Below are 24302 nucleotides of genomic sequence, written 5' to 3' on the forward strand. Positions count from 1 at the left end.
TCAGGGCTAATTTAGACGCTTCTTGTGAGACTTGTGTTTTGTTTAGGTAAAAATGGCTCGTATCCTCAGTTAGCTGAGTTTCTTCCCGTTAAGTGAGTATGACACATTCATAGTTTATTAAATGTTAAGAAGCTTAACAGGTTAAACAAACACTATACACACATTTCACACAGATATTGCACCATCTTCCAAAATGGTCCGGTTTTTAAAGGAGGTAATGATAAATAATTTAACATCCACAAAGTGTTACGTCAGGATCAAGGCTTTTCAAAGGCATGTAATGAGGGGAAACGTATGGCAGTGCTCATTGGATTACAGGGTTCTTTATCTCCATTTTAATGCATCCCCTTTGCTTTGTGTCTCTATCTTTACCTGTCTACAATTTACTCTGAACTACCGTGTCACCCCTCTGCTGTTAGAAGAACTACAACTGCACTAACAAAGTGGGAATGACATTCAAACATATCTCACGCTGATTTCGTTTCACAGTTGATTTTTATCTCACAGACAACCAATTAGAGTTGTTAAAATGGGAAGCGGTGTCGAGGAGTCACAGAAGACACCCATCGAGCAATGGGGGGGGGGCAAAACCAGCTGAGAGACACGAACGCTGATGAGGAGGAGGAGGTGACAGAGAGTGATGTTATGCTGAATGACTCTGCCTCTAAAAATAACGCAGCATCGGTTGTTTTGGAGCAATTTGGATTCACGAGACAGCCGGAGTCACCGTCTACGACATTGTGCAAAAAAAACTAAATGTCAGTCAGATGAGGGACCTATTTTGACTCCTTAAATAAGACCAGGGAGCAATACAGAGTAGAAAAGGTTGCAACTTGGCTTTGATTTTGTTTTAAAGAGTGACTTATTCACTACTTCAGACTGTAACACCACTGTTGAGAAATAACAATACTATTTGCTATATATACTTTGTGTTACAACTGGATGCAACTTAAATACTTGATTATGTTCGCTTCCTATATCATAATGCTGCTACTTAATATTAACCATGAATGTGTGCTTATATTTTAAACAATGCGTGCTTGCCTCTTTATTTATCTTTGTTTATTATGATTTATTATGTCCCTTTCCAGTGACAAAGTAAATGTCCCCTGCTGTGGAACAAATAAAGGATTTCTTATTCTGATTTGTAATTATTATAAATTGTTCATATTGCTAAATCTTAAATATGTATCTAATATACTGCTATGTCTCTTGTCCCCACAGTTGTGATATTGTAGCTACTGATTACTCAAGGCCCCCCTACATTCAAAGAAACAATATGAACTGACCTGATCAGGAATGATTCCGACTCTTTATCTAACCACCAGGTAGTGAAAGACAAGCATAGGTGCTCTGGAGGATCTAATGGGGGTCAGGACACCGATATGGGGAGGAATCAGCACCGACACTCTCACTGTTAATATTAAATAAGCGGGGACAGGGTAGAGTGCTCTTTTACTACGGTACAAAGGACGGAGGACACCTCGGGCTTTTTTGACCTTACAGAGCATCGCTGCTGGGGCGTTTCAGCTGCCTGGCATTTGCAGATGGCAAGAAACACACTCACACACACGTGCACCCGCATGCTCATCGTAGAGTGTATAATGCAACTTCCCCCACACTGTATCTTAATTTAATCTACACCTGCATGCATGCGTGCACACATCGGAACTTGAGGCAATCCCCCTCCGCTGTATCTTAATTTGATCTCCACTCAACTTGGAACCTTTGTCTACGCTTGTGCACACACTGGGATTAACAGGCAAAACACACACACACACACAAAGAGAGAAAATGTGGAATAAACATATACAATGTCCTTCACACATACACATGCTGGAGGGAGCACACACGTGTCCACTCTCAGAGCTGCTCCCGTTTACCTCCAGCAGAAGAAGAATCCTGAATGATGTCTGTGTCCAAATGAGCTCTATAATAAGAAATATTTCCCTAACCGCTATTGTTTGACTCATCACTGTAACGCAGTGTGGGCCTCATCAATTGTTTGCAAAAACAATTTTATTCTGCACCGATGCACCCTTCACTTCATTACTGCAGCCATTATTCGGCGGTCCTAATGGTGGTTGCGGTGCATGCATGTGTGAAAACGCGCATGTGTGTGTGTGTGTGTACATTGCGGGAAAAGACAGAGTACCCTTGTGTGGAGGTCTTTGTTTAAGGGGTTACTGCTCTGGATGGTGAGGGTGAGTGGCTGACAGAAACTGATTGCATGTAATGAGATACTAGAAATTACATTACAGGAAAAAGGGACTGTTGGTCAATACATACACCAATTAGATTAAACATGAACAATAAAAGGTGTTCACTCTGACATGTTTAAATGTGAAATTGATTTGAGATGAAGGATACAACTGAAATTAGATAATCTAATTAGTCTATAAGTGGGACTGAATTAACGACATATTCTGGCCGTTTATATTGCTGGCTAAATTTGAATCTGATAATCAGTAATGGGCAACAGGAACTTTTCTCATAACTATCTCCAGAGCTGTATGGGCACATCCGCCCTTTAAGTGGCTGATGATGATCGGCCTGCTGCTGCATGGCCTGTCCTGATACGCAGCTCTGATTTCATTGGGTATAAACTGGCTCGTTTGTGTCATGTTAGCCACCTGCTATCCTGAGAGTGGCTCTGCATTGTACTGCGTTCCATCTGGTAGCAGGACTTAAGGTGATATTTCGTTTTTGGTGCAAAGTGTCATGTATTCGCTGTCAGCGTCAACCGAGAAGAATTGAGGGTTTTGAAGAGGTCTCACTCTCCACCCGACTCTAAACACTTCATGTGTTTTCTCACTTTGAATATTAGTCAAAAGCGTTGATGTTATATCGATTGCATCATCCAGGAGATGAACTTTTGAATACATTTTAATAGGTTTTCATTTTTATTTATTTTTTCATGGTGGTGATCAACACAACTAACAACGTTCAGTTTTATTGGCTGCTATGAAAAAAATGCCCTCACTTTAAAGATGTAACAGGTATACATCCTTGTGCAAATTATTCTTTTATGTTAGGTGTTAAGAAGGCACATTCATGAAAACTGAATATAGGTTGGCCTACAAAAGTATAGTTTCTATCGAGAACATGGTATAAAAATAACAAATCTACATGTAATCATGTGAAAAAGCTGCGGATTATGTAAATGTACATCTTCTAACATTCTTCTGCCCGCATGCTAATGCAACATGTGATTAACCTACAGCGCATGACGCCTCTAATGTGTATTAATATTAAGTGTAATGTTTTTCCATTTGAGACATGTGCAGGCAGTAAACACATTTTCCCAAACATAAATTAAGGCTACCAGCTCGTCTTATACCAATTCATTTTGATGGACTCCCATTTACTAAAAATTATGTTAAGTGATAATTAAAAAAAACCTGCCTTTGTTTGAGATTTAAATCCAAAAGGTTAAATGCACCATGTGAAGTTTATGACTACTAGTTTGGCTATAGAGGGATGTTTTCCCCGTTTTACTGAGGAAGACTAGCTGGTAAAAATGGCTGAAACAATCCAAAATGAAACATATATCAAATTAAACTTGAGAAATGAGGAAGGACATGCATGTTAGACTTTAAGAATATAGACACAATGTTGTTGTTTTTGTAAGAAAGAGAATATTAACAGAACTTTTGTTTGTTAAGTAGGAAAACTCCCATGGGTGACTTTAAGAGCATCATGACTACTGTGACTATTGCTGACTAAACTGTTAGAACCAGTACGGCATGTTCACACGTAGAGATGGCACAATCTGAACACAGGGGGAGTGAGTTCAGGAAGTGTTTTTGAGGACGTGTTTTTGAGGACGTGTTTTTGAGGACGTGTTTTTGAGGACGGATAGAGAGAGAGAGGAAGCTGAGGGCATGGTGCGAGTGAGTGTGTGTGTGTGTGTGTGTGTGTGTGTGTGTGTGTAAGTGTGTGTGTGTGCGTGCGCATTCCCGTTTCCCAGTGACCCCTCTGTATCTCTTACTGCATTAGTGGTATTAAAAACATCAGTCCAATCTGCTTACAACTGGGAAAGCAGGCGGCTAAGTGGAGATGGTCCTCCCACACCAGGGGAATCCACTGCATCAGCAGAAATTGTGCTGGAGGTGGCCAATAACGCCAACTGATGGTTTTCTGTTTTTATTTTAATACCACAACATCCAATTGCCACATCGGAAGGAAGGGCGCTGCTTTAAGTGATCAGAAATCGATGCTCATGAACTGTGACCTCACAATCTATAAATCCCATTATATCATTTAAACAAAAGGGTTACTGAGAGTCAGGGTTCAAATACAAATCAACTTAATTTTTTTTTAATGTGTATACTTATTTTTTGTGTCTCTCTGACTTCCTTATGACAGCAATCCATCACTAAAGAAATGAATTGCTGTGGCAACACATTCATAATTAAACTGAGAGATGCACTGATCCAGTTTGTAACATTTTTGGTAGAGAGTTAAAAAAAACTCCCCGAAGTCTCTATCTTCCATTATGATGTATTGTAAATGGTATTATTGCCATGTTATATAATTTTGTTTTATTTTCTATATGATCTACTGTTAATACCTGAACCAATATTCAGGTGTGTTAAGTAAAAGTATCACAAACAACGTATAACAGCCTCCAATGAGTGACTGTCTCACTTTTCAAAATGACTACCTTTAAAATAGCCCCAAGCGTTTCATCATGGCACTATCCCAACTGATTACTGGCCCGGTGGCAGTCATCTGTTATGATGATGACATTACCTCAAGTCAGTACATTTCTGTTGAAGCATTAACAGTTTTTCTCTTATTTTACCTCAATGGTGCAGATCAGAACTTTTGAAAAAACATGGTGAACTGAAACCATAACCTTGTGTGGAACTAGAATAGGGTTATACTTGGAAATGTAACAAGGATATTTGTTTCCCCGTGTGTGTGTGTGTGTGTGTGTGTGTGTGTGTGTGTGTGTGTGTGTGTGTGTGTGTGTGTGTGTGTGTGTGTGTGTGTGTGTGTGTGTGTGTGTGTGTGTGTGTGTGTGTGTGTGTGTGTGTGTGTGTGTGTGTGTGTGTGTGTGTGTGTGTGTGTAAACACGTGTACTCACAGCTGGCACTGGTCTCCTTTGATGCCCTTGGTGGTGCAGAAGCACTTGCCAGTTAACACCTGGCACACGTTTGCATGACCATTACACTTACAGGCTGAAAAGATGGAGAAGAAGAGAGGGGAGAGAAAGAAGGAATATTAGTATCAAACAAAAAAATGATGATAACTGAATGTTTTCGGTTCCCCGCAGCGCTAACATCAGTTTAAAAGCTTGGAGCTCAGGATCTCCTGAGGGCACAATAAAGCATAAAATCTCCACAACCTGTGCAATAACAGTTGTTTTTCCTTCACTCTAAAGCACATTGCTTGGAGTTTCCCATTGTTTGCGCTAAGCTAGGCTACTTAATAAATCTCTTTGGCTGTACTGAACATGCAGAGATGAAATTGACATTGATCTTTGTAAGATGGTAAACAAGTATATTTCCCAAAAGATTGCCTCAGCTTCAAAGATCTGAGATGTGATGGAGAAAATATGCCCCCCCGCTAGAAAGGACATCAGGATACCCGCGGGGCATTGTGTGTGAGTGTGTGTGTGTGGAATATAAACAGTGAAGCAATAGACGTGTGAATTGGCTCCTTAAGTGCTTCTAGTTTGGCAGCCTTTCAGGTTTGCATTTGCAGGAAGAAAAAAAAAAACATTGACTCATTCCTTTCAGTTGACCGAGATGGAAACGACTGAGAAGGTGTATTACAGGAGGGTCAGCGGACATAGTGCTTCTTAGGCATCTCACAAGAACGTACATATGAATATTTGAGGTGACAGCACTGCTTTTAACTGTGTCATAGCACTTTGTCCAACACTTGTTGTTATTGACAGCGTGTCATACAGGGATTTCGTTGTACTTTGTGCAAGTCACACTGGATAGCAGGGTTCACTAAATGCCCACTGTGCATAAAACACACATTAAATATGCAATGGATCCCCTGTCACATTAAAACATGGATCAATTGGCATGCAGTAATGATTGTCCCCGGGCTCTGAAAGTATAAGATAATATTCCCTTCACTGATGCTCACCTGTGCAGTTTCACTTTACAGGTTACAGCTATAGCCTGTGCATTAACAGATGGTATCTGAGACCATAAAGCTCCGAGGTGTGCTGGTGTGTGTGTGTCGCTCAGTCAATTCAAACAATAGCCTCCATGTAATTTCTCAGGAATGCTTTTCATGTCTCATAAGGGACAAGCGTGGGTAAGTCTCCTGTCAAATAGGAATCTCTACCAGACTTTTTTTCAATCTCAAATGTATTCAGTGACGCCCATGAACATGCAGTAATTTTTATATTTAGTTGAATGCATGTTCCTATGCTACAACCTAATGTTTACACCCATTCTCCGTGTTGAATTCAGCAAACGGTATGTGCCGTTGCTCGGAAAATGAGAACGCTGTATAAATTATGGGCTGCCATGCAATTTATTCAGCAATGAGCAGGAGAGACAGATAATAAATCTGCATCATGAGCGGTTTAAAAAACATAATCAAAACAGTTTTTGACAAGAGAGAGAAACCTGAGTAACATAACCTGAGAACCAGGAAAAAATGAAGTATGTGCAGATGTGTTGGAATATTTATTAGGCCTTTATGATATCAAAACAATCTCCTGTACGTGTGTTAAACCGAACAACCTAAATGAAGATAGATGACGCATTCTTTTTCCAACAAAGCATGGATTTAGGGGATGTGACCTTCAGCGTACCACATCTGCTCCATGCTCACTCTAATGTCAGAAAATCACAGTTAATCTTGACATCTCACCGTCTTTAGTGAGAGTGGTTATTTTCAGCTGAGGTACTACAGCAAAAATAAACCAACAGAGACCAGATGTCTGTTTTTCCTTTGGTTGTTTTTCTGTTAACACTTAATGAAACCAGCATATGGAGGAATATTCCCATTAATCAAACAGGACAGAGAAACTGTCACAAATTTGTATCCACACAACAGTGCCCTCTGTTGGTTAAGATGCTGTATTACTGTGTGTTTATCACGCATTCATTAGAATTCAATGAGTAGCGAAGATTCCTCTAGGAGTTTAATTACCATTTACAAACAGCAGGTCTATTCTAAATACAATTAAATAGCGAATGTAATTAGTGTTTGCTTAAACTTAATGTAGGTGGTTGTGAAAAGATTAAGGCGGTTAGATGATAACCATATCAGTTGACTGCTTCACCAAAAAGATAACAAGTGAATCCGTTAAGTCTCCTGTGAGCAGAATGACTAATTTCTGTGGCGATGCGGCACTCACCCTGGCATTTGCCTCCATTGGTCGGGTCTCCATGGTAACCAGGCATGCAGGTCTGGCAGTGAGGACCGGTGGTGAGGTTACGGCACTGTTCACACACACTGCCGTTCACACAAGTGCTGTGGCCATTGCACTGGCACGCTGAGAAAGAAACAGAGAGCGAATGTTGAAAATGCAACTGCAAGGTCTGCTCTGACTTTCTGCATCTTTAACTACATATTTAAGAAAAGTAAACATCAAATTCCAGATGTTAACATATTGAATAACTCGTGAATATTACAGCTGTATTTGGTTATGCTGGGGGGTAGAAGACAAGATAACACAAGGTGGAACTAGCACTTTTTTTTAATGATTAGAGACAAAATAAATGAGTAATTTCTTCCTACATGCTCGCAGTCACAATCTCAATGTGTCTGTGAGTCTCATTGGACCCTGTTGAGTCAATTCTGAGTCATTTGTGTAACACAATCTTTTTGTGCCCTGTAGCTAATAGTCAGCTAGGATTTTGACACCATCCCAACAGAACTTACACTTAGGGTTGTTGTTGTTATTGCTTCCTGGAAAAGCAACAAACCCATTAGAGCTGTCAGTAGCTTGTGTCTGCCATGTCATAATAATTACTATTTAATCTGATTTTATTTTTTTTAATGGCAGCCACTTTTAATGAACTATGTGTCCAATTGGAAATACAAATGAATGTACTCTAATGGAGTGGTAAACAAACGTCAAAATAATAAAAAGTGTTATTCTATGCAAGATTGATTTGTAGACTAACATACTAAACTAGTTTGTATTGAATGTTCTCCGACAATAAAAATTGATTTTTACAAATAATTCCAACTTTGAGAATGAAAAGGAAAATTAAGACAGCCAGCATCAGACCTAAAGGCTTAAACCTTAAATAGGACAATCACCAAAACCCCTTAAGATGTAACCACTGAGCATCTCATATTCTCAAATTACAACTAGCTGTGAACATATCATGACATGACGTGGCTGTATGGACTTGGGCTTAATGACAGCATTAAATGCCGCACTAGCATAAGGTTGCATGAAGTCCTCAGGGAGGGATAAGTTGCATAGGGAAGTTGTAACAAGAATCCTTCATAAGAACAACCTCTCAAGTAGATAAAGTAATGATGCATGATCTGTAATTTCAGTAAGACAGACAGGAAGTGGATCACTTACCGGGGCAGTGGATGAAGGCCCACTCGAAGCCTTTGTCTTTGGGGCAGACGCCCGGCTCCAGGACCATGTCCGAGGGCTGGACCTGCTGTCCCTGCTTCGCTGGTCTCTTCAGCGGCCCCCGGTAAGAGCCCTCCGTGCAGAGACCCTTCCCCGTGCTGCTGGGGTCTCCGCACCATCCGCACTCAGGCTGCTCCAAACATTGGGAACATGTCCGCAGGCCGGAGCAGTTCTGGGCTGAAGGAGAGGGACGGGGGTGAGACACTTTGCATCCAAAATGTTTTGCTTTATTTATATTGCTTTGTTGTTAGGGAGGTAATTCTTTTTTTTTTTATTGATTTTTGTAGCTGCATTTGTCAATTTCATTTCATTTTATCATTCAGTTACCCGGGTAGTCACCTTGAAACAAACAGCAGAATGCAAATTGTAACAAAAAACGGTCCAATGTGGTTTGAGGTTTTATTTGCTTAGATTTCAGCCTTTTAACAAACAAATTCATTCATTTCTTAGCCTTGAACAGGACATACAGAATGAGGAACATTAACGTACTTTGCACTGAAAACACACGCTGGTTATCTAGCGAGCTGTCAGGTTTAAGAGCACGTAAGAAGACAAGAGATGAACATTTAACAGTCGATAGAGAGGGGGAAAGCCATAGCAGGAGATAGAAAATGTGTCTACAAGCCAAGGCCAGTGAGAAAAGTTTGAGCAAAGTTCAATAAAAGGATTAAATGTGATGTGTGAAGTGGCAGCTCGCTGTTTTGTCAGTTTGGGGACGAACTTTCAGGCCACTTAATTGCTTGACAAGTTTCAGCGCCGCCACTTGCCTGCCAGACAGACTCTTCAGGGTGGGGAGAAATGCCACTACTATTTTAAAGGAGACAAACATTGAGTGCTTTTACCTCAGTTTATGTCAAACAAATCTACAGCGATTCTGCTAATGGATGTGAAACCATGACAACGGCAGAACAATCAGTACAAAGTAAGGCCATTTAAGTCTGTTTTGACGACATGACGCAAATGGCAGATTTCTCACTAACACACCATTCGGAGAAGAGAAGCAGCTGGATGAGGACTTTTGTCTTGCCATAACACAAAAGCATGATCACATACGAAATCTGCCATTAAAACAAAACAGACATTTTCCACATGCATTTCGACAGATAAATCAATACGTGTGAACATGAGCAAACTAAAATCTGATGCCTGGAGCCGTTACGTGAATTCAATGATGATTATGACTAGGACTGTAAGGAAAAGTCGCTGTATCGAGTGTTAACAGCTTTTCCCAGAACAAATAAAGCTTGTACTCAATAGATTGTCCTGCGAAGACTTTATTTATTTATTTATGGAAGCTTTCAAGTGTATTTTAAAATGCACACAAATTGAACTTGTTTGATGTTGCTTGTGAGGTAAGACACTACAGAGATTATTCAAAATGAAAGCATCACCATTGTTTAACGCCGCTGCAATATCTTCACGAGTAAGTGGACTTACTATATGAAAACATCTTCTTAACATCAGTTAAGTGTTTTACTCTCCCTACTGCTCTATTAAATTTAAGAAAATGGTTCCTCCATTATGACAGTTTTCTGCACAGAGCAGCATTAAGACCAGTAACTCTTAAAATATGTAGAAATCCAGTTTTCATGGTACTTAAAGTGGACCTATCATGCTATATTATAATAATATAGTGTAGGACCATACCTATATAAGGCATATTTATACTTTTTTTTTTTCAAAATACCAAACAGATCATGCATTTTAGCCATGCCTCATTTCGCTCAATTTGGACTTTTTTAGCCCTGTTTTTGCAAGGGCTGATTCTGTGAGAAAAGCACCACCTACAGGCCTGGCATATGTACTACAGCGTCTCCAGCGCTTTCGAACGGCAATGGCCGTGGCTGTCTCCTCCTGATTGGTGGAGTTGGCCCAATAGCCGTAGCGCCACTGTCCTGACGTCAGGACAGTGTTCAAATCTGGATCAGTTTTTATCAGATCCGTTGCAGCCCCTTTTTTTGAGATTTGGGTATGGAGGAAAATAGAGAGGGTTGTGTTTTCTGACACTTGGTGAGTTCCCTGGAACACCGGGGACACATATTCATGTATAAAAGACGTACAAAAGTACATTTTGCATGATAGGTCCCCTTTAAGCATTGTGAACATTTTAATGGCAGAGATGCTGAATGATTATTGCCTGAAATTTCTAATGGCATATTTTGCTTTAAAATAAATTATACTATACTATTAAAAAAAAGGCTTTAGGTGCAACTAATTACTTTTATTTAGAAAGAGAAAATATGCATGTTTTTGCTTTATTAATCGATTCATTCTTTTTCCTCCTATTTAATAACAGAACATTTGAATTCCCAGAGGTAATCATAAAAAAAGTTAGTTTTTCGCAAACAAGGAAAGATCCATTTTACCGTCATATATGTTACATAAAGCAGTAAATACCCACATTTGAAAAAAAAGGGTCATTAAATGTTTGCCTCTATTGCTTAAAGTAATACAAAAAAAAGTGTACTTTACTAGTATACACCCAGTCACCTACAGCTTACCTGCAGGAGTAAAAACTTGACCTTGCATGTTTAAAAGTCTGTCTGTAAAGTAAGTGCAGCTCAAGGAGATGCACTCTTGATGATGAAACAGAGGGTGTGTTCATACTGTAGCACAGAGATGTTGATGTGTTTGATCTGGCAAGATATGTCTACACTGACGCGAAAGAGGTTTTTGGATCACTACTTACCTGACAGGTAGAGATCACTAGAACTGCTGTTAAAGAACATAAAAAGAGTCCTTCCCCATATAAAAACAACAAACCAACAACTTTTAGGAACTTACAAATAACTTCCTGTGCAATGTCAAATCTGCAAAAATTGCCTTTTTTTCTGAGAAGAAATGCATTTCTCACAGTCAGCACTTGTTATGATACTACAGGGCTTTTTATCACAAGGTTGAGTTTTTAAGTGCATGTATTCAGTCTGCTCAGCATAAAGAAAGCCTCTTGATGCACTGAAAATGAGGAATAAAGAAGTAAAGTAGGTGAGGTCATTCAATACTTAAGTGGTGATTGAAAAGAGTTAACGTGAAGGAGCAAAGTCAGACAGAGGAAGCTGAAAGAGAATAAAAGAAAAACAGAGAACATGTATAGGATACCCTTCTCTGTCCTTCACGCCATAAGGGACACATTCCTCAAGACAAATATCCACCGTGTTCAGAAACGTCTCGGGGTTGCCTAACACCATCTGACGCAAATGAATTGGAGACTGCACCCTTCAGCTCCCTAAATGTGTTTACTCGCTAAGCCGGTCAGAGATGTTTTGACGATCCGACAGAACCAAGGCTATAATTCAAACATCACACAGCCGAGCCGCGCCCACCTTCAGGTCAGGGAACTCTCTAAACAACTTACCAATGTGACGGGGAAATACTGTTAACAGGGTACCTCTGAATGTGTCCAGTACTTATTTCATTTTGCTTTTTACATGATAACAAATCAAGAATACCAAGCAAAGAGAGCAGATGTGTTTTGTTGTTCTAAGACATTGATTCATGTTTGAATTCAAGCCTGTTACTCTATCCATCCAACCCTGGTGGGTAATCACTTTTTCTGCCATTTGAATTGGTTGTCTTGCGAGTATAGCACCTTATAATTTGGGTTTATTAAAGAATAAAGAGGTCAAATTAAGTTGTTGTTATTATTTTGTTATCCCCAGTAGTGCTTTTATACAAATGGTATGTACTTGTACAGAATATTTAAGGATTAAATTGATTTTTTTTTTTTAATTCTGTTTCCCTTTTCTTTTCTAACCAACAGACATTTAGTCTACTATTTTCCATCTAGAGTACATTTTTCATCTATAGTCTCCATCATAGTTCATCTTTGAAAGGTTTATTTAATTAAGGTACAGCCTGAAAAGGGAACACTTTCATTCTGATGTTTATTACTGTTCATTAAAAAAAGGGCATTGGCTAAATAGCATTATGCAGCGCAGGGCTCGACTAAATTGCGACAGCTCCTTAGTTGTTCCCTGGGTAAATGTATCCCCTGATTCTTCTCCAAAAACTACAATAACATTCATATCAACATTACTGTATTTGCAGCCATTGCCATTATGCTTCTGTTTTCATTCACAGTGTTAACATATGTGTAGGCTTCTCTTAAAAACTGTCCATAAACCACTTAAAGTCAGCTAATGGTAAAGATCCCATCTGCAGCATGGTCAACAGGGAAATCTTAAGAGTTGCGATATGTGAGAGTAATTGGCCATTACAAAGCAAAGCAAAACAAAAAGCTTCCATAGCCAATCACAGGAAATCACATACAAACACCTCCCGCTTTAAGCTGTTTTCCTCCCTTGAGCTCCTTTCTGGCAGTGATGAATATCGACTGCTTACAGAAGCCAATCTGGTGAAGCTTATTGCACCTTAAAGGTGGGGTAGGTAATTTTGGAGAAACCAGCTCGAGTGCGCTAGAATTTGAAAATACACAGCCGGAAAAAATCTGCCACTTCCTTACAGAGCCCCTCCTCCAACACACACGAACGTGCACATGACCAATGAGGGCACGAGATAAGTTTGTGCACAGATGGAAAGCTGACAGGCAGGTAGGTCATCCAGTTATTTTAGCCGGGCTGGTCGTGCTTTTTACAGTCAGCTTCCACAGATGACATTTTTTTATGGATTTTTTGTCAAAGCACTTAAGATATTTATTACTATCGGGATGTTAAGAGCATTCCATGGAATATAACAAAAAGTGTATCTCGAGCCGGTTTCTCAAACTTACCTACCCCACCTTTAATGCTGGACTCTGGGCTTTAAAGACACCTCATTTAGATGAAGTTCAGTAAAAGACACTTACCCAAACAGTCTCGAGTCTGCCACTCCAGACACTGTCCGTAGGGGAAAGAGACGACGTAGGCGGTGGAGTCCAAACAACGCTGGGCATTTCCACACCACATGCACTCCATGGCCTGGTTGGTGCAGTTAGCACAGTTGGTGTGCAGCGAGCACGGCTTCTTACAGGCTGGACGGCTGCTCTGGTTGGGGTTTCCTGGACAGCAAAGGACGAGACAGAAGAAAAAACATGATATATGTCATATGAACAAGAGCATGTGTTGTTATTGTACAACACCATGCAAAAAATATTCAAAAAGAGAAGAGATGCTTTATGCCAGACTATAGCTAAAAGCTCATTTCCATCTGGCAAAGGAAATCTTAAATCCCAGGCTACTTATATTCTATTTTATTTAATTACTTGCTATTTTATCAGTTTTATTGTGTTGCACTGTTGGAGGAGCCTGTGACCTAAGATTTTCATTGTCATATCTACACTGTAGCTATGCACACATGACAATAAAAGCCTTGAACCTTCTTCAATAATGCAAAATAAATTAAACGTAACATTACACTTTTTTTTTTAAAACAGCGAGGGAAGGGGGGGGGGGGGGGGAGAATTGACATAACGGTGCAAGAAAGTTGCAATAAAAATAAATATATATATTTTATCAATTATATTGAGATAATCCCAAATGTGAATTTAAATATTGTACAATACAATAAATATTGCATATGGAAATAATGTATAAATATGACAATATACCCATGTCATATTAAAAACAGATCACATATTTATGAAATATTTGCGCGTCTTACCGGTAGCTTTTTCACAGATGAGGCCGTGGGCGGTGGCCGTGCAGGGATTGGCTCTCAGGCCGGACACCTGGGTCTCCTCCAGGTAGGCACAGAACCCAGAGTCACTGGGCTCTCCGGGCAGCCATCGCAGGCTGCTGTTAGTGAAGGGGGACATGTCCTCCCAGCCCCAGTACGACACGTTGATCTTTCTCAGGCCCACCCAGGGAGAAAGCCGCTGTGGAGACACGGCAAAATACTAAAAACCCAGAGCAACCGGATGTTCAAATGTAAGATAAAACAAATCAAAATTCTGCCTCTGTTTCTGCTCCACCATGCTGTTTAGGGAATAAATGTCTCACAAATGTCCACCTGGGAATCAAAAATGCCATTAAAAGTCTCCTGAAAATAATTACACACGTATAATTTCTTATTTGCCTTCAGGATTCAACTTGTAATGTAATGGGAAATGAGATGTCAAGGCTCTATTTGGAACAAACATGTGTATCTAAACCCAGCAGACTGACAACAAACGATGTTCTCATGAATACAGCAGGCATGACCAAACTAAAATCATCAGTAGACTTCACAATTTTCTTTCAGTGCCAGGTGATGTGAAGCTGTGGTGAGATGAGGAGAGAGAGTGTTTGCCCAAAAGCATCATTTCCATTAAAGAGGAAGAGTCTTAAATTCTGATGTTGTCAGGACAGTTTTGTTCTTGTATAAACAAATCATTATTTATGAGTTATATTTTATGAGCAATTTTCAGTACAGTAAACCCAGGGAGAATAGACATCTCAAGGTCAATATACTGTATCACGGTGAGGGTATAAAGAATTTGGAGCAATGAAATTATAAACTAGAACATGGTTAATGCTATGAACAGACAAACACGTTTAAATTTGCCACATAGATTTCCATTCATGTATTTGTTCTTATTAGTTATACAACTCAAAATGTACTTTATAATAGAAAAGTAATACTAAGAAAAATGCTCTCTTCAAAGTGAAATCTAAGGCTATGTCTTAGTGTTCATGGTTGTTGCCCTGGTTTGTTATATAAGGCAGGAAGGAGAAACTGTGATGGTGTTACGAAGGATAAAATAATTCAAACAAGGCAAAGTGATGTTTTGATTTTAACAGCCAGATTCATCAGGTTCTCAGAAAGCCTAGCAGTGTTGTCTAATTGTAATTGTGACATAGTGAAATGCAAACCGTGCTGTTTGTGGCAGTTCCGAAGAAAACAGATTGATGAAAAATGGTTGAAAGACACAAATTACACAAGCCAAAAGCACAAACGCAATCAGGCATAAAACGGTGCAGCGCACAAACTCAAAACTGATCGGGGAGACAATCATAACAGAATGCATAACTCATCAACAGAGCAGAGAATCACTCGCTGGTCCCTACTGTCGACTAAACATCAGGATTCAAGCTACTAACCCAATCACTGGGACTCTGATGGACATTAAAACTATTCTGACTGAATTTGATGTACTGGATTTACCTTGTCTTCTTGTTGGAGCTTCTTCAGTTCCTCGAGCACAAAGTCCACTTGTTTGGAGGTGGTGAGCGAAGCGATGTTTCCGTTGAGGTTCTTGCAGTAGTGCTGGGCGTTGTCGTAACTCTCGCGGCTGGAGTTGATCCTCAGACAGGCCTCCCCCACATGGCTCCACCCCTCACTGCACTGCTGGGCTGCAAAAAAGAATGATGAGGAGATGTGTGAGCCATGGGCCGAGAGAATATGCAAAAATGATATCAAACATTAAACCTGAAACTACTGATTATTTGTGTGTCCACTAGGGGGCAGCATACACAAGTCGTGAACACAACATTGACATATCATCTACTTTTATATTCCGTATAACTTGTTGGCTTATCAACACATCCAACAGTTACTGAGCAACAATTACACATATGTAGAGTCATGTTTCTGGCCACCTGGCAATATACCGTATATGTACAAAATTCAAATCACTCTTTTTTAGCTATGTTTTAGTCCCTACCAAGTCCCGAGGGTGACATTTGACTCTTCAACCCCCAAATGCTCACCGGCTAGTCACTAACTTTCCCATTCGGTGCTAAGAAGGTTTTGTAAAAGGTGTGTTAGCGCTTTATTGTTAAAAAAAGCTTTAATATTTTATTGATGCTATAAGAGCAGTCCGTGTGACCCAAATGAGTAAAGCTAAATTGAAGGTATGTTACTAGGTGAGACAGTATTCATGGTTTACCCTATCATTTGGTAGAATGTTATAAAAAAATGTAATGAAATCCTTAAATGCTGAAAAACAAGCAGTGCAAGTAGAAGACATAATCATGAAAACAGATTGCAGGAGGTCTGCCTTCCTCCAAACCAAAGAGGATTTAAGATTTGGGACCGTGTGTGTGTGTATGTGTATGTGTATGTGTATGTGTATGTGTATGTGTATGTGTATGTGTATGTGTATGTGTGTGTGTGTGTGTGTGTGTGTGTGTGTGTGTGTGTGTGTGTGTGCGTGTGTGTGCGTGTTCACAGCTTCAGCAGGTGTGTAATCTGCACTTATTTGCCTCGGAGAGATGGAGTGCTGTTTGGATGCCAACTTGTCTGTTAATTACGGCTTCTCGTAAAAATGTGGTGGGTGCACACTAAGATGTACAAGTGTATGTGGATGCACATATCTATTTTGTGTGTGCAGATCCTGCCTCCTGAGATTGAGACATCCTTTCAGGCATTGGAAATAAACACACAAACACACATATCCACTCCCTCTGCAGCAACAAGCCCTTTGGCGACAAGGCTTCACAAACTGGATAAAGTGACAGCAACAATTCTTCAGATTCAGTCGGTTTTAACGTTTGGGAGGGGGAGTAGAGGGTGTTTGCTAAACTAAATAACCTGACAGACCTGATAAACAACATCAGGATGAAGACAGTAATTTCCTGCAAATACTAGATGATGTGTTTAAGTCAGAAGTATAATAAAATGTGCACATCAAATGTATATTTGACAAGAAGGGCATTCAAAAAAGGCACACCTCTGCCAAGGCCATGCCCCAGGGCCCTGCCCGGGACTCTTTTCTTAATCCCCCTCCTGCCAGCAGTGTGTGTGTGTGTGTCTGCTAACACCCTTACCCGCAAACATCCTGCGCATGCTGGCCCGGAGCAACAGAGGTCATCAGTAAAATATGATTTTTATATTTCCCCCCCCCATAAGGTTTAGTCACAGTTAAGGAAGAGGTTGGTGCTGCAGCAGGGAGACTGTGAGAGGCTTTCAAAACAAAAACGAAGAAAGGTAAAGTTTTTGAAGAAGTTGATGAGGTAGAAGCTTCAGAAAAACACCACAGTAACGGAAGAAAGTGTTGTATTGTGTCTAAGTGGTGTTTGTCTTTTCTGTCCATTTCACATTTCTAATAAAGATGGTGCTGCCTGGAGAGAAGAGGGCTTATTACCTGGATAGATTTTAAACAATACTTAAACACATGGTCCCTTGTTGGGTTGTGTGTTGTGCAGAGGAGGAGAATTGCAGGTTGTTCATTGGCCCATGGTACACCCTTCCACCAAGTTTCATGTGTGAGAACTAAATCCAAAAGCCTTCAATGTGATGATGTGTGTTTTTGCGTATGGAAATCAGCTTGGGGACCCAGCGTCTTTCTTACCTGGCAAAGCGTGGCACTCTGACTGATTCTGGTCCCACTGACAGTTGAGATTCACCGAGCAGCTCTTGCAGTTGGCCATCTTGGTGCACACCTGCTCGTTGCGCACCGGACACTCGGTGAAGTTCCTCACGTTCTACAGAAAGAGAGAGTATAAAAGAAAGGAGGGCAATAAACAAAAGCTGAATTTCAGAGCAGAGATTGTTCATGCGAGTAAATATCTTCTCCACCTTAAAAATATAGGTCTGTTTGTCCTATGATAGAATTGATTTAACTAAAATTACATCATGTGGACAAAAGGAAAAATTGTATGAACTCTTCCTGAGCAAAGGCACTAAGTTAAACCCTGATTATCAATTGATTTGAACAGTGATGATGCACAGAAATCTCAAGCTCTGTGCAGTGTTTGAGAAGACCAGCAGTGCTCTGCCGCCCCCTGTTGGACCACTCACAGTGGTGCAGTTGCTGGAGGCAGAGAGGCACTTCTTGTCGTCACACCACTGGCACCCGTTGGTGTTGGCTGTACAGCTGGCACAGTCTGAGAACCGGTAGCAGCGCTCGTCCACTGTGACTAAAAGAGGGAGAGGGACAACGGAGAGCAGCAATGAGTGTGTATGTGGATGAGGTCCATTTCCTGATATGATTTTTTTTTGGGGAAGTAAAACAATAATATGTCCTTAGAAATAGGAAAGAACACTTTGTAACTCAGCTTGTATTACATTTGTTGACAACTCAAAAAGAGGAATATCCTGTGAAAGCACTGAAAGATTAAGTCTATTATTAGTACCAGTCAAAGCTAAAGCCACAATAGAAATCCTTAGGAACAGCTGACAACTTAATTCCTGTGTAGTCACTGGAGAGGAAAAAGCTGGAATAGGAAAAATGCTGGGAAATCTTAATCATTTGAAAAATAGAAAAGAGGAATCCTCTCTCTCACCAGCTTTAAGGGGGCAGAATGGGGCAGGAATAATGCTTCCATTAGCCATGCTGGGTTCCCAGGGGAAACAGCGTCCTCTGCTCCAGATGCAGCGCACCCCTGGCCCAGCCTTGACACACCCCTCCTCTGCCAAGAAGGCCTGGCAGCTGGGGGGTCGGTAAACAAGCACATCGTTGAGCAGCATGCCGGAGAAGCCCCCGAACACGAACATGGACCTGGATATGGGAAAACATGAGAACAGAGTGTAAACAAGATTGTTATTGTAAATCCTTCAGGAAGGGACAAATCAGTTATCAGAAAGTGAAACAAAGTAAAAAATAATTAAAGGACATAAAGACGGAACATTCTTTCATTGTGTTTGGGAGTGTACCAAGATAAAAATAGTTTGGGAAGAGGTCAAATGTATGATAGAAGAGATTTTATCATTGCAGTTAATCATGGAGCCCAAGTTTTTTGTGTTACAAGGGTCAGGGTTAGGGTTAGGGAAGAGAGAACAAATATTTTTAAATGTATGTCGAAACATATGGCAAAACGCATGATAGCACTTTTCATGGAAAAATGTTAACAGTCCAAGTATTGGCTAAAAGAACTGTCTGCATGTGTCTCATTAGAGAAAATAACCTATTCAATTAAAGGAAAACAAGAACTATTTAAAAAAGTATGGGGCCCTTTCCTTAACTATCTGGAACATGCGGATCTAGAGAGTACACTGGGTCAGCAAATTGGAGATGATTAATGTTCCTCTGCTGGGAGAAGGATAAAAGCCTTTCATATCTGCCTACATGTTTGTATATTACCTTACATTTTCTTATGTCTTGTGGATGTTTGTGTACTGTCTTATATATTGTCTATATATGCTAAAACAATAAAGAAAGGACATAAAGACAAAAGGATGCTGGGATGGTAGGTTGTTTGTGGCATCTGTCCAGTGTGTTTTAGTTGAAACTCAAAAAGTGAGACTCACCCATTGCTAACCACAGCAGAGTGACCAAAGCGGTTGACATCCCTGTGCAGGTCTGGTTTAGGCAGGACCCTCCACTCATCACAAGCTGAGGAAAACACGAGAACATATGTCAGAGACCTTTTTATTAGTGCTTTTCAAAATTAAGACTGCAAATACCCGAGACCAGAGACAACACACATTATTCAAGCTGCTGAAAACACCACTGGAGGTAAGCATTCAAACTCAGTTTAAGAACAAGTAGTCCTACCAATGTCGTAGGCTAGGAAGTCCGCAGAGAAACACTTGGCCCCGTTGCTGAGCGATGTGTCGTTATGCGTGTTGCCGCCGAAGAAGAGCAGGGTGCCGCTGAGGAGCACAGCCGAGTGCAGGTACCGCGCAGAGCCGCTCTCTCTCAGGATGAACCTGGAACATATGCGCGACAAGTGTGTCAAGGGCAACTGTGACAAGAAAACGTGTAACCGACAGTGTCACATTCACAGACATGCATGCATAATGAATATCCGTTGATCTACCATGTCCGCGTGTTAGCGTCGTAGCGGTAGAGGTCGTCAACAAGGCCGTATTTGTTGGCAGGAAATGCCTTGTAGCCTCCGTGAACATACACACTGCCGCTGGCACTGTCGAACGTGCTGCTGTGGCCGTAACCTCCCTGGGGAGCGGCTCCTTGAGTCTTGGCTACTACCCACGTGTTGGATCCTTAAAATATATATAAAGAGATTCATTTAATACATATGAAAAAAGGGAAGGAATTAAATGATTTGCACAGTCTACATTCTTTAGAGACAGATGGGCTTCTTCACCCTTAAAATCTTGATATTCTTTGGCAGGAAAATGAGTGGTTGGCAGCAGTTTGTTTTGTGCACTTATTTTGTAGGTTTTGATTTCCTACATTTAACAAATTGTCAAATTACAAATAGGCTACAGTGCTTCCAAGCTTCTTGTATCCCAACATTTAATTGTGAAATGTGGAGTTTATTGTGAGTTCACACAAGTTGTTTTGCCTGTAGGTTTTCAATTGTTAAAAAGAAATATTCCAAAAGTACTAAAAATGTTTGACAAACCATTACCAGACTCAGTTTGACTGCAGTGGGTGTGCAATTGAGCTCAGTTTGATCAAAACATTATCAGAAAAACCAGCTGTGTCAAACTGTTTTCTCTTATTAGCAGGGGATATTCATATTATTGCCAATTAAAGCTGTCTGGAATGTCTGTTTTGCACTGTAATTAAATACCACGCCTTACCCTACAATGTACTAAACGTCTTGTAATAAAACAAACGGGAGCTGGTAGAATGAGAAACAAACAGTTACTTAAAGCTGCGTGACTCACTCAGGTTGTACTCCTGGACGTTGCTGACGTAGCTGTAGATGGGGGAGTAGCCAAAGATGACCAGCATGATGGCCTCGCCCTCGTCTAGCAGCACGCAGTGGGCCGAGTGCCCCTCCACGGCGTAAATCTGAGTCTGTGAGCCCCCCGCGGGAGTTCTCCGCTGCCACGTCCGGCTGGGTAAGTTGAACACCCACAGCTCCTCCGTCGCGTTCCCCAAACCCGCCTCCAACTTCCCCCCGAACATGTAGATATCATCCTGAGGAGAAGAGAGGCGTTCAAATAAGCTTCAAATGATACCTGCTGCTATAAAAGTGGATGGAAGGTTAAAGTGTGTCAAGTCAACTTTATTGTCAATATTTCAGTTTGTGTTTACAGACAGAAAGATGGAAATACCGTTTCCCCACAATCCCGAACACAAAAACAAATATATATAAAAAATATCTATGTACCTATATACACACAATCAAGAGACACATTTATACATATGCACACATTAAGACCTAAATAAAAGCACAACAATCAATATATACAAAATAACAGTCACTTCAATATCTTTGAGGATGTACATTAGTGCAAGACTGTCCAGAGAAGCGTTAAAATAAATAATAAAAACAGAACATAATGCGAGAAAATGTTCCTTTTCAAGCCTGTTTTGTCGTAATTCCTTCATCTACTTACTGTTGAGATAAAGAGGCATATTGCACACTGAGAATATGAAATGTTCCCATGGATATATTACAAACATGTGTCTAAGCTTTGTTTATAAAGACATGTAGCTATTTGAGGATGACATTATAATACCGAACAAAGATTCCTCTCTGTATGAGCAAACTTTATTTTCTCTCTTTCGCCTTTCTAATTCTGCCTCCCTCCTACGGACAGTTGTGGTATTTTTAAATCCTACTTTACCCAGAGAGGTTGAGGCGTATCTGCGCGTGTTTACCTGGTAGGCAGCGAGAGAGTGGCCGTATCTTGGCACGGGGCCACCGCTGACGGGAACGGTGCTCCAGATGCCACTCTCCAGGTTGTAGCTGCAGAGAAAAGCAACAGAACATTACACTCTAATGCATGAACACTTCTGAAACTTATTTAATGACCTGCACAAATGTTGCTGTCCCTCCCTCACTTCAAGTACATCTATTTTCACCTCACGATCAGGTGATTTAATCACAAACGGTAGCAATTTAACTCAGTTCTAAGAGGACATGACTCAGCACATACTGTAAGTCAGTTCTTAAGAGCCCTCCAAGAACACTTAATACTCAATTAGGCTAAGTGAATGCAACACCTATACATTCACAAAGCACACCATTGAAACTTTAACTCCAGCACTTACCATTTTGGACAAACAGTCCGATGGAATTCTTAAGCATTTCTCCCGTTAGTTGTTTTTGCTTAGATGTGTATACGACATGTGAGTATTCAAAGTAAGGGCATGTTCAGAACTTAATCTAAGACATGAGCTTTTAATGGAGTACATACAACTCTACCCAGGCTTTAGTGGAAATGAAAATGATTGAGCAGGCACGGCAGGTTTAGGTGTTTTTGTTTGTTAAACCCCATTTCACGGTGGACTGGACAAACTAACTAAACACTTCCTATTACCTCCACCAGTGTGATGTTTTCAATTTGGTTTGTTTGTTTGTCAGCTGGATTGAGGAAGAACTACAGGCCCGATTTTAATGGAACACGGTGGAAGGGTGTAGCATGGGCCAAATAAGGACACATTTCATTTTAGTGCAGATTCAAGCCATGGGGCAGATACGTGCAATATTTTTCACCCATTGAAATAGCCCTGACAGAGTTCTGGGTTCCCCTACTTTGGATGTTGCCATTACATTTTATTTATTTTTTAAACGGATTCTTTGCATGTGGAAAAATAAATATTATGCAACATGACTTACTTGAGAATCATCTGGAAGGAGCTGTAGTTGAACGTGTATCCGCCCACGACCCACATGACCTTTTCCTGCACCACAGCCTTATGGGAAGCTCTGGCGAGTGATGTGCCAAAGGGTTTGACGCTTGGAAGAACCCAGAAGGACTCGGTTGAAGGAACAGTGAGAGCGCAGTCTGGGCCTAAGAGATAGGATGAGAAAAAAAGAGATCTCAGCTCAACATTTCTAAAATAAAAACACATAAAACTATTTTAAGACCAAGAACTTCTAGCTAAATCTATTTAAGGGATGGGACTTTTTAGCAGTATCCGCCACATATTTTAATTCCTACTCATTCTGAAGAGCAAACATGCCTCTAAACAAAAGCATTACCACTCCTTAAGCGAACATGACAGGCAAGGAGGTGTAAATATGTTAAACTGTGTGTGAATGAAGGCCGTGCTGAAAAAGCGCATGTCTCTGCTAATGATACTGTCAACTTTCATCACGTGAAAGCATTTGGTACCCTCCAGCTGGAGGCACATAATAATAATAATAATAATAATAATAATAACTGTCACGGGGCTTACCGGCGTGTTACCGATCAGCATTATGACACAAAACAACACAGCTGTTCACAATTGTCTGCTAACACATTCTTCATTACATCTTTTACATAATCATTACAGCAGACATGGGAGGAGCGACAGCATGGAATGTTGAAAGTATGTTGCACATGAGTCATACAGTAAGTGCGTGTTATGAATGTGGGGAAATAACTATTGTTATTATTATAAGTGTGTGAATGCTTAACAGGTGCTGGGACTTCTTATTGTTAGTTTTCCTTTAAATCATTTATTTTTATCGCTAGACAAACCATCTAAAGAATGTATTCCAGATAGGATGTATACAAATCAGATTCAGAATATTATATCTATCCCGGGGGAATTGTGTAACATAAAAATGTGCTCAATTTTAGAATAAAATAAATGTAGAATATTGACATAAAAAGTTAGAATGTGCAATAGAAAACACATATTGATATAACATAACACATAGGAAGTTAAAGTAAAATGTCTCATAAATTAAATAGAATATTTATATAAACATAAGAAGTTAGTGTAAAAATGTACACATAGCATTACAACATATAACATGTAAATTACAATATATACATTGGTGCCATTTTTTTCAAGCGGTTTGGCTGCTGATAATAAAGTAAATCCTAATACTAGTCCATTCACTCAGAGAGGGAGCTTTTAGGAAAACAGTCTGATGGCCACAGACAGGAATGACTTCCTGAAGCGTTCTGTGGTGCATCGTGCAAGCAGTCTTTCACTAAAGCTACTTATGTGCCTGACCACATGTAACATTCAATGGCATAGTAATTAAATCACACTTAGTTTCACACA

The 24302-nt window shown here is 40.3% G+C and overlaps 1 protein-coding gene across 1 annotated transcript in view; it reads right to left on the reverse strand.

Annotated features, from left to right (window-relative positions):
- Window positions 1–24302, reverse strand: part of atrnl1b (attractin-like 1b) — a 67740-nt gene that overhangs the window by 36755 nt on the left and 6683 nt on the right. Inside the window, exons 6-20 of the mRNA XM_034120083.1 lie at window positions 22918–23092; window positions 21957–22044; window positions 21014–21269; window positions 20197–20380; window positions 19932–20086; window positions 19685–19769; window positions 18721–18935; window positions 18236–18354; window positions 17787–17919; window positions 15659–15846; window positions 14177–14390; window positions 13383–13574; window positions 8522–8755; window positions 7337–7474; window positions 5093–5186 (exon numbers count right to left, since the gene is read on the reverse strand). Coding sequence (XP_033975974.1) covers window positions 5093–5186; window positions 7337–7474; window positions 8522–8755; window positions 13383–13574; window positions 14177–14390; window positions 15659–15846; window positions 17787–17919; window positions 18236–18354; window positions 18721–18935; window positions 19685–19769; window positions 19932–20086; window positions 20197–20380; window positions 21014–21269; window positions 21957–22044; window positions 22918–23092 — 2470 coding nt within the window. The remainder of the gene's footprint in view (window positions 1–5092; window positions 5187–7336; window positions 7475–8521; window positions 8756–13382; window positions 13575–14176; window positions 14391–15658; window positions 15847–17786; window positions 17920–18235; window positions 18355–18720; window positions 18936–19684; window positions 19770–19931; window positions 20087–20196; window positions 20381–21013; window positions 21270–21956; window positions 22045–22917; window positions 23093–24302) is intronic.

The sequence above is a fragment of the Trematomus bernacchii genome, unplaced genomic scaffold (genome assembly GCF_902827165.1).
Source record: "Trematomus bernacchii unplaced genomic scaffold, fTreBer1.1, whole genome shotgun sequence".
In the NCBI taxonomy this organism is placed as follows: domain Eukaryota; kingdom Metazoa; phylum Chordata; class Actinopteri; order Perciformes; family Nototheniidae; genus Trematomus; species Trematomus bernacchii.